This window comes from Glandiceps talaboti, chromosome 15, assembly GCF_964340395.1.
Source record: "Glandiceps talaboti chromosome 15, keGlaTala1.1, whole genome shotgun sequence".
In the NCBI taxonomy this organism is placed as follows: domain Eukaryota; kingdom Metazoa; phylum Hemichordata; class Enteropneusta; family Spengelidae; genus Glandiceps; species Glandiceps talaboti.
In genome coordinates, this window is record NC_135563.1 from 16,852,151 (window position 1) to 16,870,487 (window position 18,337).

At 38.3% G+C, this 18,337-nt stretch overlaps 2 protein-coding genes across 3 annotated transcripts in view; one reads left to right on the forward strand and one right to left on the reverse strand.

Moving 5' to 3' along the window:
• LOC144446536 (uncharacterized) overlaps positions 1-4,766 on the forward strand; it is an 8,370-nt gene extending 3,604 nt beyond the window's left edge. For both annotated transcript variants that reach the window (XM_078136322.1, XM_078136323.1), the window contains exon 2: positions 2,171-4,766. In XM_078136322.1, the coding sequence (XP_077992448.1) occupies positions 2,171-3,459 (1,289 nt within the window). In that variant the 3' untranslated portion in view covers positions 3,460-4,766. The remainder of the gene's footprint in view (positions 1-2,170) is intronic.
• A 6,194-nt stretch (positions 4,767-10,960) lies between these two features.
• LOC144446273 (uncharacterized) lies at positions 10,961-17,680 on the reverse strand. Its single transcript, XM_078136023.1, has 2 exons — positions 17,547-17,680; positions 10,961-12,252 (listed from the first exon to the last, which is right to left on the reverse strand). The coding sequence occupies exon 2, from the start codon at positions 12,176-12,178 to the stop codon at positions 10,961-10,963; it is 1,218 nt and encodes a 405-aa protein (XP_077992149.1). The 5' UTR covers positions 12,179-12,252; positions 17,547-17,680.
• Between the last annotated feature and the right edge of the window lie 657 nt (positions 17,681-18,337).

Below are 18,337 nucleotides of genomic sequence, written 5' to 3' on the forward strand. Positions count from 1 at the left end.
GTGTGTGTGTGTGTGATTAATCCAAATCCAGAGTGCATAATATATAAAGATTGGTAAATGATAATTAGATAATCGGGTCGGGTCACCATTACCGATCATCTTTTCAGTTTCCGTCTAACTTTTATTAAGGTGTAACAAATGCCCATTACCATGGTGACACAATCTGCTCGCATCCATCTTAATATAGTGGCGGTAACACTCTTGAAGTATTGTGTAGGATATTTGGTTCATGGTTTCCTCCTAGTTACTGAAATGAGTCCACCAAGCATTTTTCCCCTTCTTTGTCAGCCCCGGTATCGATTTTAACCTTGCCGACTTACTCCTGAACCGCATGTGACACTTTTAATGTGCGTCTCCAACACAACTTACAATGTTTATTTTAATACCTGGAAAGTTTAGAAGGTTCTATTACATTTTGTTTACGTTGGAAGCAAATCTTCAAAAGAAAGTGTTGAAAATTGAGCCTAAGTATGATAGGATGGCTTTGTATTAGTTTGAGGTGTGATTGACACTTTTGAAAAGTGTGGAATTGAATTTCAAGTATGATGTTTACATATATTGGTTTAAAAACGCACATTCACCTGCATAGTAATGCACGGCTTATGACGTGTGATGTGGCCTTCAGGTAGAAAAAAATGGTATGTATGTATGTATGTATGTATGTATGTATGTATGTATGTATGTATGTATGTATGTATGTATGTAGTTATGTATGTAAGTATGTATGTATGTAGTTATGTATGTATGTATGTATGTATGTATGTATGTATGTATGTATGTATGTATGTATGTATGTATGTATGTATGTATGTATCGAACTGCGCCGCGCGGTGATTACTACTCTACCCCCCCCCCAACAAAAAAATGTGTATTAAAGTAAAATTAAAAAATCCTATAACGTACAGTCGCGAAATGCGAAAATCATAATGTGAATAAGTTTACAACGAATCACGTCACGTGTATAAATTAACATCGGACTAATAAATCGGATGGATTACGATCTATACAGGGTGTATACTAATTGTAGCATGACATAGTCAGAGTATGTGAAACATGTGTTTTTAATCTATCCATGTCATATGAGTGTTTTAGCTGCCATCAGTTTAGTTTATGTGATCATTAAAATTAAATATGTATATATATATACAGGGACACGCGTATCTATTTCTTTATAATTCACCGGGTCAAAAGGCCGTAAAAGAGTGAGCGCTTCATACTGAAGCCGACGTGACTTTGTACATGTTCATGACACGGGTCCGTTTAAAAACGGGGAAAACGGAGAGATATCCGTTTCACTTTTGGGATGAAGTAATATTATTTATATTAACAACGGAACAGGGTCATTCGATCGTTTTCAACTGTTCGCGGTCGTTAGTAGTTACATTTTCGTGTCGCCAAATAAAAGAATCGGGGTAAAATTAAATTATGTTGCCCTTTAATACCGCGGACTGGCAATTTTGAAACGAGCGGGGGGGGGGGGGGGTTGGTGAATTTAATAACCCCCTTTTTTTTCTTTTTTTTTGGGGGGGAAGGGGTATTCTCCCTCGACATCGTCACGAGGTGGTGAGAAATGTACATAAGAAAAGAAGTTATTGTTATACAAATTATACGATAAAAAGGTAGCCATTCTAGTCATGGTCTGGGACCCTGAGATCATAATGTATCATCACCCCAGTTTATCACGACCACGCAAGTCGTTGTCACGTGATGCGTTCCTTGATCCCTTGCCCTCGACACTTTTAAGTTGCACAGGCATCTAGTAATCATTGCAAGGAGTGACCCTTTAACATGTTCCTTTTAAATGTTAATTTGCAAAATGACTTGATGACACGGTTTACCATTCGCTCTGCAGCTGAAAATAAAAAGTTATGGAAAAATACCATTTAGGTTTAGTCCAATGGCGACGCTGTCTAGTGGTACTTATGAAGGTGACAGGAACGATGACTCGACAAAAGTATATTGTATTAAAAGTAAACGGATACAGGGCTAGCGTTACGTCTTAACTTTCAAGCGCTGGAAGTGACTGCATAGCTGAAATGACCCAATGCATCCGACGTCTGAATTGAGTTTATGTAAGCTACCCATATCACTGATTACCTCAAAGCTCGTTTACCAGCTTTAGCCAATACTGCAGGGGTTAACAGTGTTTTCTTCTTCTCGTGTTTCACAGGACCGATGATTCTGTCACCTCGCTCTCAGCCGGTCGACGCTGGTACGTGTCAGGACAACTCAAACATCGCTATGTCTGATACAGCAGTGAAGACGTCCCGCAGAACTATCGAGGCGGAGGCGGCCACTAGGAATCGTATAAACTGTGCTAAGAGTAACGCACAGAAGAAAGACGCTGCAAATAAGTATACTTCCAGGACTCAAGAACCTGCAACGTCCAGTAAACAGAGGCGGCGATCGAATAAAAAAATGGGTACTCGCATGACAGTGCAACAGGCAAGCAGTACAGAGAGGCTCAACGAGGCAGAAAACGGCAAAGCTGCAAGGAAAGATAACATAACAACTAAAGCTAATACCGTGCCAGTTAGTCTTAACTTTGTGGCTTCAAGGAGACCTGCTGTAACCAACCCTTTAGCCAAAGAACTTAGAAAAAGTCACCCAAGTGCTACAAAAACAAGTCAGAGTGAAGGAAAAGAAAAACGACATGGTAGCAGGACGCTAAAGGCAGCTCATTCCTGCCCGGCTTTAACAGATTTAAGTGATCTAAAATTGGACTGTAATTTGAGTAAAAACTCAATCAGTCGTGGTAAAAAACAGACCAGTAAACTGGATCAGGTAACCCAACCTACACATGTTCTTAGTCGCCATCTTGGAAAATTGCATCGAACCTCAAGTAATGTGTCGAGATATACAATTGCAGGAGCACTGCCGACCACAGAGCATTTACCTAACAAACCACCAAAACCCCCATCGTGGCAAAACTTTGTCGAAGATACCAATCCCAACAAAGCTGAGAGTTCAATGACCTTTCACCCCAAAGTGGGCGAACCTAATGTTAATGGACAAAGGTGTACATACTGTAAGGAATCATATTCGTGTTGTCACAGCAACGAACACAGACGAATACCTGCCAAAATCCGTCGAACACGCAGTTTGTTGACCATTGATGAACGTGAACTTCCGGAGACAGAACTTGTGATAAGTCTCTCTGAAACGAAACCAGCGGAATTTAATTTAAAAGAAACCATTCACGACGACAGGATTTACCTTCGTGAAAACGATGTTAGGTGTCGACGGTGGTTAGAAACGGTACAGGAATCAGACATCAAACCTCATGAGATGGATACAAAACATAAATGTTCTGTTGAGGTAGATGAAGAGCTCCATTCACATTTACATGACCAGTTTCCCTTAGAGATAGACACACCTGATGACATCTCATTGTCACAGTCCTCATGCGACTGCTCAGACGATGATGATGACGACGACGATGATGATGATGACGATTAGCAATTCTTGAAACAGTATATTTACTGCGTTCCAAACACACTGCGTCCATGGTAACCTTGTCAGTTGTACTTAGAGTGTATGTTGATAGTTATTTTTGCAGCAGTTACCATGGCTATGTTTTGTTTTGTTTTTTATGTTTTCCACCCAGTTATGAACACCAGTGATAGCCTTAGTAGAGAACCGCCGATTCTTAAATATAGATAATTTCATTCAAAATTTCATGTATGAATTTATATAGTTGATAGGATCCGATGTGTCGTTTTCTCCCCGATTATCACGTGACCACAGCATCGCATCTTTTATCATACCACGCCCTCTTTCAAATGTAATCATAATTACTTTGAAATGATGATGATAACACGGAATTCGAATTCGATGTATGACGTAATTTATTTATATAAAATGAAGTTTTGTCATTTTTTTTCATCCATCCTAACTCTTTTTACCCCTGTGCATTATACAAGTAGTGATACTGACTCTTCTGAAATATTACACCTCAATGTGTGCGGGTCCAGTCCGGAAATATGTTTTTAGCTTAATCACGATTCTCTATAAATCCGTTTTTCTTTGTATTTAATGCTATCAGATGATAAAGTGTCCTGTGGAATAAATATCAAAAGCTGTTGACAACTATTTATAGTAGAATCCAGTTATATTGAAACAGAATATCGTCCTACTCGGCGGAAATCTTACTAATTAGCATTGCTACACTGTATCGTTTGACGCCACAGAAATCTTACCGACATCGCTACATTGTATAGAATGACTCGACAAAGTCTTACTTACATTTTTACCTTTTATTGTCTGGTGCAACGTTTAAGTGGTCCGCACCCTTAAATGATGTAACATGCTTAGTATTTTGGGCTAGACGATAACATGTCAACATTAGTAAAAAAAATTCGAGCAAGAGGGTAAAATGTATCAATGGCGGTCAAAGTGGTGTCGATCCAGACGACGAAATTTGGCAATATATTGATAATTTGTAAGATTTCATTTGTGTCGAACAGACGACTATCTGCTTCAGATTAACTAACCTCCATTGTATCAACCGCCAATAGGGGAGAGGTGAACTTCTGGTTTGTTGTGGCATCTGCTCTCAGATTGGCATCGAAATGCAATGATTTCATGGACAAATTGGGCAACAAATATCTGTCAAAATCAAGTAGTCTCCAAATGCTAAGTACATGAAGATTTCTTTTATGAAATTGTACATGTATTATAGTTAATTGAGAAATGTGGTATGTTACGTTATGTTTGTTAACTTCATGCTGATTTCTTCCTAACGTCTCTTTTTTTACTTCACTAAATGTTACGATAATTTATATATTTTTACTTTGTTATCTTTATTTTGTACATTTTCACTTCCTTGTTTATTTATATATTAGAATATTTATATTTATATATATATATATATTTCGCTTCTTGTGACATTTGGTTCTGTGTACTTAGTAAACGCACCTCAGCCCCCAGCTTTGCACACGAGTAGCCCAGCTTTGCATGAGTCATCGTGTAATACATTGTGTCGCCTTAGTTTACAGCTCCATTTCGGTAATCATGTCGAAACTAATTCAGGTCATCTGTCATTATTGATAACACAACCGCTATTATTTAATGTCAGGCATTGCTTAGACTGACAGTTTTGACAAGTTGAGATAATGCAAAGATCAACATTTATAACCTTTCTGAGCGTTGATAGTTCATCTAGAACACAATATGCCATCTTATCGTGGGTTCAGTCACGATAAGTTCTCTGTAAAAACATCTTTTGAACACGTTCACTTTTCAACGCAGTTGATGCAACCGTGGGTTTTTTTATGTTACTGAAGATTGACATTCACACACAGAGAGAGACAAGGCCCACAACTTACTTGTTTATTTGGTTATTTCGGATTTTCATGAAAAGGCCTGTCGATATTCTTCTCTCTGAAGCACCCTTAAATATTCAACAAGACCACCACCAACCGTCATTTAAGCAGAGTTTAGATAGTTCAATGATGATGTAATTCTAAAGAATAACTACGTCATTTTATATTTTTTTGTACCAGTTGGGGACCGCATATGAAAAGCGCCCTTCAGCAAGGCGTGGCATATAGTAAAGGGTCAACTTGCGGCACTGTTTTTTATCCAAATGTTAGATACTTATGATTCATCTAGTATCATATTTATTTCGATTTGTGCATAGAAAAGAGTATAAAATCTACATATATTGTTGAAACGTGTATGTAGGTGCATTTCTAATCAAACTTAACGGAATTTTTATGCGCGCCCCAAAATGACGTCATTGAATCATTCAGTCATTCGAGTGTTTTGCGACACATCACCCAATTACACTAGTGTATTCATTACTAAATGTGTTATTACTCTGCAAGTGAGAAAATGTGACAGAAAAATGTTCAGAACTAGCTCATGTCCTTGTAAGCAGAGCTCGAGAATAAAGGTATGTTTGCTACTAGATGTAGATGGTGGTGGTGGTGGCGGCGGCGGCGGCGGCGGTGGTGGTGGTGGTGGTTGTGGTCGAAACATGTATTACAACGGGAAGCTTGTCTCTTGTTGGAGAATATTGAATTATATTTTGCCGTCACGAAGAGGGTTGGTGGGGGAGGGCCAGTAACATTTCAAGAAGACAAATAAAAATCGTTCACCTACCCTCCGCCGAACCTGACTTTACAGCACAATATATAGCAGCTGTTGTTTGATAATCTTCGAGTTATTATTTTGAACCCAAATTACCCGTCTGTGCAGTGTCTTGTCTATGATTTTGTATTCAGATAAGCCTGCATACCTACGTAATGTAAAGGCATATATTCATATAAGTCATATCCAAAGTTTCCGAGTGACCCGAGAAATACAGTATGCGTATGAGCTGTAAACAATTCTATGCATATATCAAATCACGCCATATCGTCTGTTTAAACACTCCGCTTTGGTTTTCTCAAATGAACAATTGTATATACCTCCAGTGATGTAACTGGTGCAAATTGATATGGTACATGCAAGTGAAAAAAACCGCGCTAGACTCGGAGGTGACATCCATCGCTTTGTATATTTCAAATATTCGAGCTTCGGAAAAGTGGTGGTAACATTTCGGTTTATTTCAATTGCCATTTGTGTTATCATATCTTACAAAACCTGAATTGAACCAATCTTGCTTCAGTGATTCGGTATTTTAAAAAATATAGATGACGTCACGGTTTTAGGATGAACACATTGATACTACTGAGCTAGGCATGAGACGGCCCTGGCGTCCCAGTCACGTACTTTGATACGAAGTGCGACACCAACGTTCAAAAATTCCACATTACAAGCTTGCTGTACGAATGCCATAGCATTTGCTGTACTTATAGCTGCCTAATTACGTGTTAATTATAAGATTCCTAAGCACTGTATCTTGCATTGTCTAACAGAACATATTTGCGAATTAAAGATGAGACTTTTGATTATGATAGAAGGTTTTTGGTCTTTGCTAAAAGTCAAAACACCCACCGTGTTCTGAAATGTCTTAATGACATCTAATGTAGTCCTACTTGCGCAGATGGAGTAAGTAAGGACTCGATTCTGACATTGTCCCCTTTCACTGCGTTTAGGAACATAATTAAATCCCGGCCTACTACGTCTGCAAGCAGGACTAATCTATGAGATAATTCCGTTCCTGTGGAAGAGTATGTATGTCTTCAAGTTGTGTACAGTGCGAAAACAGCAGGTTGTTCACTTTTATGCCAAACACGAGTTGAAGCGTCCGTCCATTGACTACAAGCGACATGTATGTTCACACGTATTCGAAAACCGCACATACCAAAGAGTACATATCAGTTACGCTTACATGTGTAACATATTAGTTACATAATTGCATTGTACTTTTTTTCAAACCACGAAGTTGTCTTTGTTAGATTTACTTTAAAAGTGAGTATGAGGATATCACTGGACCTGATCAGCAATTGTATTATTTTTTAAAAACTGTTTTATTACTTTGTCATGCCTGGTGATTTTGTATAAACGCAAAGTAATATTTTTTGTAAACTTTGTATCTCATACTTTTTTTTGCGAAGTGTCACGTGTATGTTACTGTAATCAAAGCTGGAAATATATCAGATAACACTGAATCTAACGTTTTCATGATTTGACTGAATCTTTTATTTACCATGTTTGCTGGAATGGCCAATACTCGTATCTGTGTATTGGAATACACTCCGTATTGATATATATAAGATACACTTGTACTTTATTCACTTGTTGTGTAGCTGTAAGTTCTATCTGATAAGGTATAATCAAATGATAGAACCTGGTGCCTCTTTCTTCTTTTCGGAAATGAGCAGAAAGTGGAGGAGGGGCGGGGAGAATTAAAAAAAAAACATTCATAATGCTCTCTGTCTGTCTGTCTGTCCGTCCGTCCGTCCGTCCCCCCTCTCTCTCTCTCTGTCTCTGTCTCTGTCTCTCTCTCTGTCTCTCTCTGTCTATCTCTCTCTCTGTGTCTCTGTCTGTCTGTCTGTCTCTCTCTGTCTCTCTCTCTGTCTCTGTGTCTCTCTCTCTCTCTCTCTCTCTCTCTCTCTCTCTCTCTCTCTCTCTCTCTCTCTCTCTCTCTCTCTCTCTCTCTCTCTCTCTCTCTCTCTCTCTCTCTCTCTCTCTCTCTCTCTCTCTCTCTCTCTCTCTCTCTCTCTCTCTCTCTCTCTCTCTCTCTCTCTTGTGATACCTGATTCATAACACTAGTACTGTCAAGTACATCCCCCAGCTAGCTCACCGAAACAGTGTGTGTGGCAAATGTAGTGTTTTCTTGGTTTGTACAATATTGGTAAGATAAGGACTAGACTTCAGACACACCGACTCATTACAAATGAAAACAAAGTACAAATAATTGTAACACATTAACACTGAAGTCATTCACGTTTGAGATAATGTATACATGTTACAAGTCACAACTTATGTAATCTACTGTAATTAGCCCGATGGTAACGTTGTATAATTGTATTCTGTTTTCGTTTCTAATGTCAGTAATGAGTCGGTGTGTTTGAAGTGTTCCTTTTATCTATTGTATAAACCAAAATAAAAATATATTTGTAGCGTAATGTTTCGACGAGGCTAGGTGAAATTGACTATGATACTGTTTTCACTACAATAGTTAAAATTCATGTAATTTGAAGAAACCCTATCATTGTTACCATAGTACTGTAAGTTATGTTTTCAATCAAAACCGTGTTGGATACTGTGACCATCTTTTCAAGGTCAATTGTTCAAATTAATTGATCAATATCCTTGCAGGCACAAGAAATAAAGATTCCCTTTTCCCGTCCTTACGGGAAGCATTCAGTTTATATTTTGCAGTTTAATCATTCTTGTAGATTTGCCCGCACTCTATGGTTTGGTGCACTATCATAGCACCCTCTAGTTTCGATGGTTCGTGGAAAAATCATGAAAGTGGACACCCAGCCAGACGATAAAATGTAGCAATGTAGCAATTTTTTGTCCAGCCAGACGACATTTTGTTTTAGGTCTCGTGATTTAAACTGTATAGCGATGAGACAGAATGACAGACAGAAAAAAACACACAACAGTTCGGAAAAAAACACACAATCTCTGTATTTCATAATTAAACGTACAAGACAACCCAACAGTTTACAAACTTGCAGCTCATTACAAAATTCTAAACACACCAACTATATTATTGACAAACTTTGTACAAAGTCAAAATAAAATATCTAAAAAAAACACATTCTGACCTGACAATTGTCAATATTTCTAGAAGTTGAAGAAAAACAAACTGTTTTGAATATTTCACGAGTAAATACAAGTTCAACAGAACTTATTTTATGTACATTCATTTGGACGGACCGAGCTCCATGGCGCGATAAGGGCAACGGCTGTAATGAAAAAAATTCTCTCAAAATGATAAAATTCTACATATATGTTCATGCTTTAAATAGAAAATGAGACCAAAACAACGTTAAGTCAAAACACTCTTAATGTAGCCGTAGTCAACATCACTGTTTCCATATATTGTAAATGCGATAATATAACAAATGAAAAACGTTTTGCAAACTAAAAATAAACAAACGACAATCGATACCGCCGTTTTTGGCAAAATCTGGCGGTAACATTATTAGATTTGTAAATATTTTTTACAAAGGAATTTAGTACGTGAAGTTGATTCGTTGGATTGATAAAGAATATACAAATGTAGCAACTAAAATACAAAATCACAAATCGTAATTTGTCACAATAAATATATAGGAGTCACTTAAATTTCCGTAAAAGCTATCATAAATCTGTGCCAAATTATTCAATATTTGATTGACCTTTGACCTCCAACATCAAAGTTACAAACTCTGCTACCACATGAAGGTTTAACGTGACTGCAAGATTTTGCCTAACTTTCTAAGAATATAACTATACCAACAAGAAACAAATCGAATTGTCCAAGTTCAAAATTAAAACTGGGACTCAGATCAAAATGAATGACTGAAGTTCAAGCCCAAGTTCAAGAGCAAGAGCAGAGATAGGACAGAAAGCAAATGGTTTAAGTTCAAACCCAAGTTCAAAGGAAAACAATACAGAAAGCAAATTGAATGGCTGAAGATCAAACCTACATTCACAAGTAACGGTGGGACAGGATGCAAAGTGAATGACTGCAGTTCTAACCCAAGTTCAAGTTCAAAGTAAAGGTAGCACAGAAAGCAAAGTGAATGGCTGAAGTTCTACACTAATTTTAACCTAACATGACCAAGTGAATGAGCATGTTCTAATTAGAAGATTTTCACACACACACACACACACGGAATCATGAGAGTAAAATGAACACGAGAAATCGTAAAGTTAGACCTTTAAGATGGCGGAGAGTCAGCTGAAAAGACGAGGCAATCAATCCAGTCTGTCAAATAACTCACATGCAATCATGTCAGGATGTACTCTTGTCGTAGGTTTATGTTTCCTAAATACAGTACAAGTATTCACTGATGTGCGAACAAAATTTCAATAATATATATCTAATATAGCCGATCTGATACCCCCTCCAAAAATTAGCATAGTGCACAAACTTCTAAACATGGTTGTTACGGTAGAAATCGTCCAACCTATTGAGAGCTGCTCTACAGTAACTCGATTCACAAGTTCCCTTTCCCTTCATCATCGGTCAGTGCTTAGTGCGTATTTTGACAAACACATCTAGTGGTGAGCAATGTTTCAATTTGAATGTTGTACTTTTGCCTAGATTGATTGCGTAAGATGACTCCCCCTTGGAATGCCTCACGCGCTTACTATGTAACACCTGTATTTGCCTTTTGTCACGTGGCTATCGTAAAGACAATCTTATGAAACAGTGGTAAACTCATAACGAAACCTACTGTATAACAGTAGCCTTCGTATGTACACTAGTTTTATCACAGTCCTTGGAGTACTGCGATATTTTAGAACTTAATTTCTTGTGGAATCAGAATTTTGCATAGAGTTGGTGACCCGGATGGAAATAAAGTTGAGTAAAGAAACAACGATCCCGGTATGCAAAATCAATGCATTATTCCTCCTCTTCTTCTTCTTCTTCTTCTTCTTCCTCCTCCTCCTCCTCCTCCTCCTCTCCATCCGCGTCTTCCGCCTCCTCCCCAATACTTGGAAAACTTAAAACTAGTGTCTTTTTATTTCGTTGCTGGTCCACACAGTCGTCCAACCACTGATTAATCAGAGTGTTTTTTGACATTTCATCAGAGTCAAGGGAAAGTTTATCTAACACGTTGGAATTATGTTCGCCACTGTTTTCCGATTGTTCTCCAAGTCGCTGGAAGTCCATATGTTCGCTATTGTCTACTATTCTAGCAGCTAGTGTTTGCTGGCCCCCAGGAGAATATTTCCTCACCAACGATTTCATATCGAAATGCACCCTGGGAGTAGCCTCAATTTTATCATCACTGTCAGTGTCTTTTGCCCGGCGACTGTCCGGTCTTCTGTGAAGTGTGGCACTTTTAGGTTTGGCATTACTGTTCAAGTAGTTTTCAAACGCCACTTTGTTACTCTTCTTTAGCTGAACTGGCACAAAATGTGGCGGATCATTTATGTTTCCTGTAGACCCACCCGTCCGCGGTCGTGGACTCATCCGTTGTGGTCGACGGAGCTGGGAACGGGGATAAAATTTGTTGGTTGATGAAGTGTTGTATGGTTTGTAATAGCTTCGCATAGATGGTGGTGGTACCTCCGGCATTTTTACCTCCTTGCCGTTGATAAGAAATCTGCCCGGTGAAACTTCATTCAATGTGGTGGAGTTTTCCGAATCAGTACCGCTGTCGTCGAGTTTTGTTGAAACTCTCACTCGTTCTCTATTGTTCCCATTCTCTTTCTCCCCGGGGCACAGTTTTATGGAAGTGACGATGAGATCCTCGCTACTACATACGGAACGCACAGAACGTGAACTAGGGAAACTTGCTGAGTTGTTTCCCCCTCTCACCATGAGACTAAAACCACCTTGTCTGAATTCATCAATCGGAAGTCCTTCGATCGCAATGCTTTCAACAGATCGTGACGATTCCATCTTAGTCCTGACAGCAGGTCGCGGCATTCTTTCACTTTCACCGTGTTCATTTTGGACAGCATCACCGGCCTGCTCTTTTGCCTTCCCAAAGACAGCGAATCCACGAATACCGTTCTTCTTCTCACCTATTTCTGGTAGTGACGTCACGTAGGTCCTGGGTGTACACGGCGGGTGGACGTAACTTTTACTACCAGTACGTGGTGTTCTCTTCATGATAACTGTGTCATCGTGTTGTTTGCGATTATTCGGGGATGCCACGCTACCACCCACGATACACAGTGGTTGCTCTGTAAAATAAATCAGAATATGGCATATAAGTACAGTGTTCACGGTAAATAGATCTTAAGCTACATTTAAATGTCATATTATATACATGATATATTAATATAAACTCGTTGGCACGTAAACATGACGCCTTAACAGCCGGAAATTGGCTTGTTACCGACAAGCTTGTTAATTCGTGGTTAATTAACTAACAAATGAACCTATCATTAACGGAAATAACTTTTTAAGACCAGTCCATCCGTAATGGTAAAATCAGAACAAGTGTGAGATCGAACGAAGACTCCAATGGATCTATGCTTTGCTGACTGCTAGGCCAGGCAAGTTGGCAAAAGAAGAGACCAAACAGGCCTGTCCCAACAAGAAAATCAGAAATATTTTAATAACGCAGAGAAACTCCGCATAAACTCGATGACGATTGCTTCTGGTGTATAGTAAGTATCGTGTACCTTTTGAACACTTGGGGGCGCAACGACACTGTGGTCCACCGATTTGTCGTCGAATCTATTTTGGTAGCACACTGAAAGTTTATATCGATTTGTTCTGACATCTAATTCGATATTGACGGAAATTTATATTAAAATGCAGTCGTGTACAGATTTTTCTCTCGCTTTTCACCGGATTTGAGGCTACTCCGGACAGCACGTCATATATACAACACATTGGATGACAAAGTGTCTCTTTCTCGACAACACAACTTGTGGAATTTTTTTCCAGGTATGACATGATTTATTCGTATAGTTAATCAAGGTATGGTGTTAAAATCCATCGCCTTGAATTGGCAAAAAATTGTTTTCGAATCTTAAAGTATAGCATTCGTTATTTCAGTTCCATGAGGAAAATAACGGACTCAGCACCTTACAAAAATACCAAGTCCTTTGTTGCAAGCTGATGAGCTCTACATAATTTATGTACCTGGCAGAAGTGGTTACTCAGTGACATCCCAAATTATGAAACCAAATCGTACGATAATAGCATAACCTCATGAGGGCCATGATACGTGTGAGGATCAGTCATTCACTCAAAGTAAGCGTTCTCGAACACATGACGATCCTCTATAGATACACACTTATGCGTCATGATCCAGATGAAGTGATGCGTGGAGCATATATGTGGCGTGACTTGAAATCCTCATCAATTGTATATGATACCGCTGTTGGCCATTTATTTTAAATTGTCCATGTTTATGGGCGTCTTTGAAGTTTTATGTCGGTGTTTATTTTGGTAATTAGTAGCTTTCAACGCGACGTCTGCCATACAGACGACAAGCTCAAAACGACAATACAAAGATAACATGTATATGACAATACATTGAGAGATGAGAGAGTCTTTATACTTTGAATGCGTACAGTAACGTATGGTTAATCGTAGTGTCATACCACTTACGGCAATTGATGACCCAGTAAAATGCACTTTCTAGATAAAAGTGCCGAACAAAACAATGTGAAGTCGGTGATAAAGATAAACACCAGTTTACTAGGTTGGGTTTTTTGCCTGAGGTGTTTTTAGACATCGTCATTGTAAAGTGTCACGGTCTGCAGTGACCCCGTTTTCGGTAGTATGCAAAAAAAAGCAACAGAATACACAATTAACGTTATTGGAGATACACTCGACGTCGACATTGACATTGACATTGACATTGCGTAGTAGTATTCACAAAGAGGCTCGGTATTCACAAACTGGCGTATTTTCGATTTTTTTGGCGACCAGAAATTACGTCATGATGTCATTTTCATATCTGAATACCTTGTGGTAACTTTATAGGACACATACGATTCAGTTGTAAAAGAAGTTTTCCCTACGATTAAAGGCCTCATGTAAAAAGTTTACAAGTGAAAATACTGCAAAATAATAATTTTTATCCAATGTTTTTATGTTCCATTTTTAGCAGCAAAATATCAAAAAAAAGTGTAAGAAAACCCCAAATAGATGACAAGGTGTTTCCGATAGACTGCAATTATGTGAAGTGTGGCTGATACGAGTTATCTCAAGTTGTTTGTAAAGGAAATACAAACACAATGTATCACTCGGTGATCATCTCCCGACATGACTGATATACTAAGTTTGGGTGGACATTTTGAGTTATTTTTGTTCCTTTGTAAATGCGTGTAACATCGTGACAAATAGATTAAGTATTTAGCACTTAATAATAGGTGCATATCGTGACAGTCACAGCATTGGGGTGAAGATTCAACTGACTGGTTGGTATCACTTTACAAAGGGTTGGCACGAATAATTGGATGGTACTTTTAACAATAAGAACCTATGAGAAGGTACTGGTCGAAATAATTGCACTTAATGACTCTCGTCACGGATATCCCTTATTATTAGAAGTGGAACTTTTTTGAAAAAGTGTCGTTTTCTAGTACACTTTCTAAATTAATTTTCACACTGATCGTTATCAGTTTGCATGGATGGTTCGCGTTCTTTTCAGATTCATTTTATTGTGACGATGCACGCAAAGGTACTAGTGTCACGGCTGAGAGAAAGTATTTGACCAATGTCATGTTGGCAGCGTTCACTTAAAATGCTAAAATAAAAAGATGAACTCACTGGACCTATCAGCGTTCATTGTAACTGTGATAGAGTAATGCCAATTTTATTCCCTGTTACATTATTCAAAGATAAGATCGCCAACGCTTACGAATTTAACAAAATGATGCCCGTATTCCATTTAATATGAAGTAACCCGTTCGTTCGCTAAGTTACTAAGCGAATGTAACAGTAACACTGACGATCTCCTCAGCCTTGTGGCGTTAGTGCTACAGCGCCCTCTCGAGTTAGTTCATAAATGCAAACATTGTTGTCTTTCCACATCTAAAGGTATCACATTTTTGTCACTATTTCAACACTTCTGTGCATTAAAAAACAATCATTCGTAGCAATAATGATGCCTGGTTGTAGAAATAAATCACTATTTCCCATTTCGCGACAATTTTCCAATCTCTTCACAGAGGAAGTTTACCAAATCCTTGAAATTCTCCTAAAGACAGACGTGTACTGATGGATGTTGAATTAAAAAGGAAATATTCAAGTATATTTTAAATTGTTCTTTACACAAGACCAGATGTTGAAACCGTATTTAAAACTGGGTCATTCGCGTTATATATATCGGATAACGTTTAGGCTCGTTCCAGGATCGAATTCAGAATATGTATGGCAACAAAAAATGAAAATGCACCATGGCACGTAGCATGAAGTGTTATCCGTGAATAATTAAAATATCTCGAATAACTACTAAAGGTGCAGTAGCAATTTAGGTTCAGTATAATCGTTCCAGACGGAAAAACTATTTGGCAAGATCTTAGTAATTATTGATATGTTAGAAAAACTAACACGAACCACTTGTATATAATTATATAGTATTTCAATGTAAAACGCTATAACTCCCAGGCTCCGACGATTAAGTTACAAATGGTTCATTTCATTTATTCATTTGCTGTGAGTGAAATTTTACTTTTTAAACAACCCTTGTGCTAAATTTGCTGGTTGAGTAGGAAGACAAATATTGATCAAACCCCAGCTTTATTACACCACGTTTGTATTTTGATGAATACTTCCTAGCCCTTAACGACTGGCTATGTTTCATAACAACAGGCCGATAAAAGAAACACACAGGGACTTATAGATTTATTGTATGTTGGTTTTCTGCAGCTGTTCTGATTATTTGTATTACCAAACTGTGTTATACTTCAGAGATATCCCCCCCCCCTAATCATTCAAACGGTAAAGTATTTCGGTGTAAGAATTGAAACCCCTGGAGATATTTTTTTTAAAAATCGATATTCATGTCTATTTGCGTGTCTAGTCTGTGATGGTACCGTCTGTGAATTTGTTCATTTGACTGAGAAGTGACGTTTTCATTTTGGTCTGTTTGTTCTATACATCGTTCATATAATCAGTTTCTCAACAAAGATTTCAACCAGGTGACATGAAGTGATATTATTACATTCTAGTTCTCATTACTGTCGCCTTTCTTTCAAAGGAAATGTTTACTCTTAACACGCCAAAAAAGTAAATTAGTACATGTATTAAAATCGAATATTGAAAAGAAGAAACAGTTCCTAACGTAAGTAAAACAGACGTTTCGAGCAATAGATAGACTTTCTAGTTCCATGATAAGGCTGTATTTGAAAAATTGCATAGATTGGGTAGAACGAGCAGCTCAGTTTAATTTGTTTAACGGTATAAGAACCGATATCTACATGTTTCATGTTGTCGCTGTTAACGTCACCGTCCATCACTTCTGACAGACTTGGACGAAACTATGAATGCTATGCCTGTTTATAGCCCCGATGACAATGCGGAGGTTTGTCATGAGATCGCACAATCACTAGGTAATACACACCAAGCTCAAATATTCAGGTGTATATTTTTCGACAGTGCTGGCATTCCAATATGTTTGAGTGTCAAATGTCAGCATTTTAAAGCGTTCCCTGCCATCATTACAGGAGCCGTGGGGGACGGTGGGGATTAACGTTCGCCAACCACATGACAGGTGGATTAACTATAATGCTTTTTCAAATAAATCTCCCGAGCCACATGACCTGAGGACTATTTTAAAAAAACGTTTAAGATTTGTACAGGAGATTTGAAGGCCCTACTGCCACACACGAAAGGTCGTGTAAGTCCACGACGAAGAAAGTAAAAGTGCATAAGACCCTTAAAATGGGCGTATGTTTTGGGCAACTCTCAGTGAATTGAGAAGACCCACATTTACAATGCATTGTGGGTTGTGATGAGGTTAGAACCACTTTGAAGTGGGTCAGACTCTTGCCTGGCCCATATCCCATTAATGTTCAATGATCGATTTTAGAAACCTCGTTCTGGAGCCAAAAAAATAACAATTGATTAAAGTTGAGGTCAAAGGTTAGCTGAAAAGATCCAAGATTACGATGGAAGAAAATTGCCATTTTAAAACAAAATAATGTATCATGATTTCCATAATTTGCCTTACATCTATACTCTATCGTTAAGGATGGTTGACTCTGTGAAAAAAAACAGCTTATCATATTGGGCATCACCACTTGTTGCGTTTGCTCATTAAAAACACTAACACAACCAAACATACTAGCAAACAAACTTATCTTAGTCAAGTTCTCCTACCCCACAAAAGTTCAACTACAATCAGGCGAACAACTGAGAGAGATTCAGCAATCGGTCTGTTTAGAGTTGTCAGTTTTAATATCGTATACATCAATGCAAAACATTGTCTCCAAGTATCCGTCTTACAAGGTGGTTCTACCTTTAGTCCACCCAAATGAACCAACAATCGAGACTATAATATATAAAAACTCACCAAACGAAATACATACATCAGCGGTGCCATGGCCGTCAGTTGCAGATTTAACAATGTCAAATCCATTACCAATCAGTACACCATTTAGGCTGTCTAAAAATAAGTATTTCTCATGCTCAAATGTGTGCTTTCCTATCGACGATCTCGCCCTCCTGCGTCATTGTGTTTCGTAACACATATGCATTGTTTGTGAGGCCCGAAACACATAATTATCTAGTCGATCAATAATTGTCTGTGAATCAATTCAAATGAGGTAATGAAGTGGTCTTCCAAAGACCAAAGTCGGACCAACTCCGAACTCTGAGGTCGTCAGATTTCACCCGTACAGTCCATTTGGTAATGTATACGTCGTTGGCACGTTCGTATGCGCTTACCGGTTGCAATCAATACCTGCGTGTAACGAGAAGCTCACTGTTTTAACAACCCCTTTGAAGTTAATAAAATCCGAGTCACTCCGACTGCCAACTGTATTATTTTCAAATTTGCGAGACAGTAAATAAATCAACTGAAACATTTGTGTGTCAGACCTGGTCTTTAGTAGAACTAACACTTTATCAGCGTAAACCGAGACAATACGATGGTGGCCGAATTCTTTCGTTTCTGGGGACCGGGGAATCCGACAAGCCGAACACCTCATTACTGAATCAACAACGCTGCCATACACCAGTTAAAGGCTTTTCAGAACAAACACTGGCAAACAATAAACGGAACAATGACTAACAACATAAAAGTCGATTTCTCGCGAAGTCAGGATATTTTTAAAAGTGAGAGAAAATTGTTTAATAGAGCGA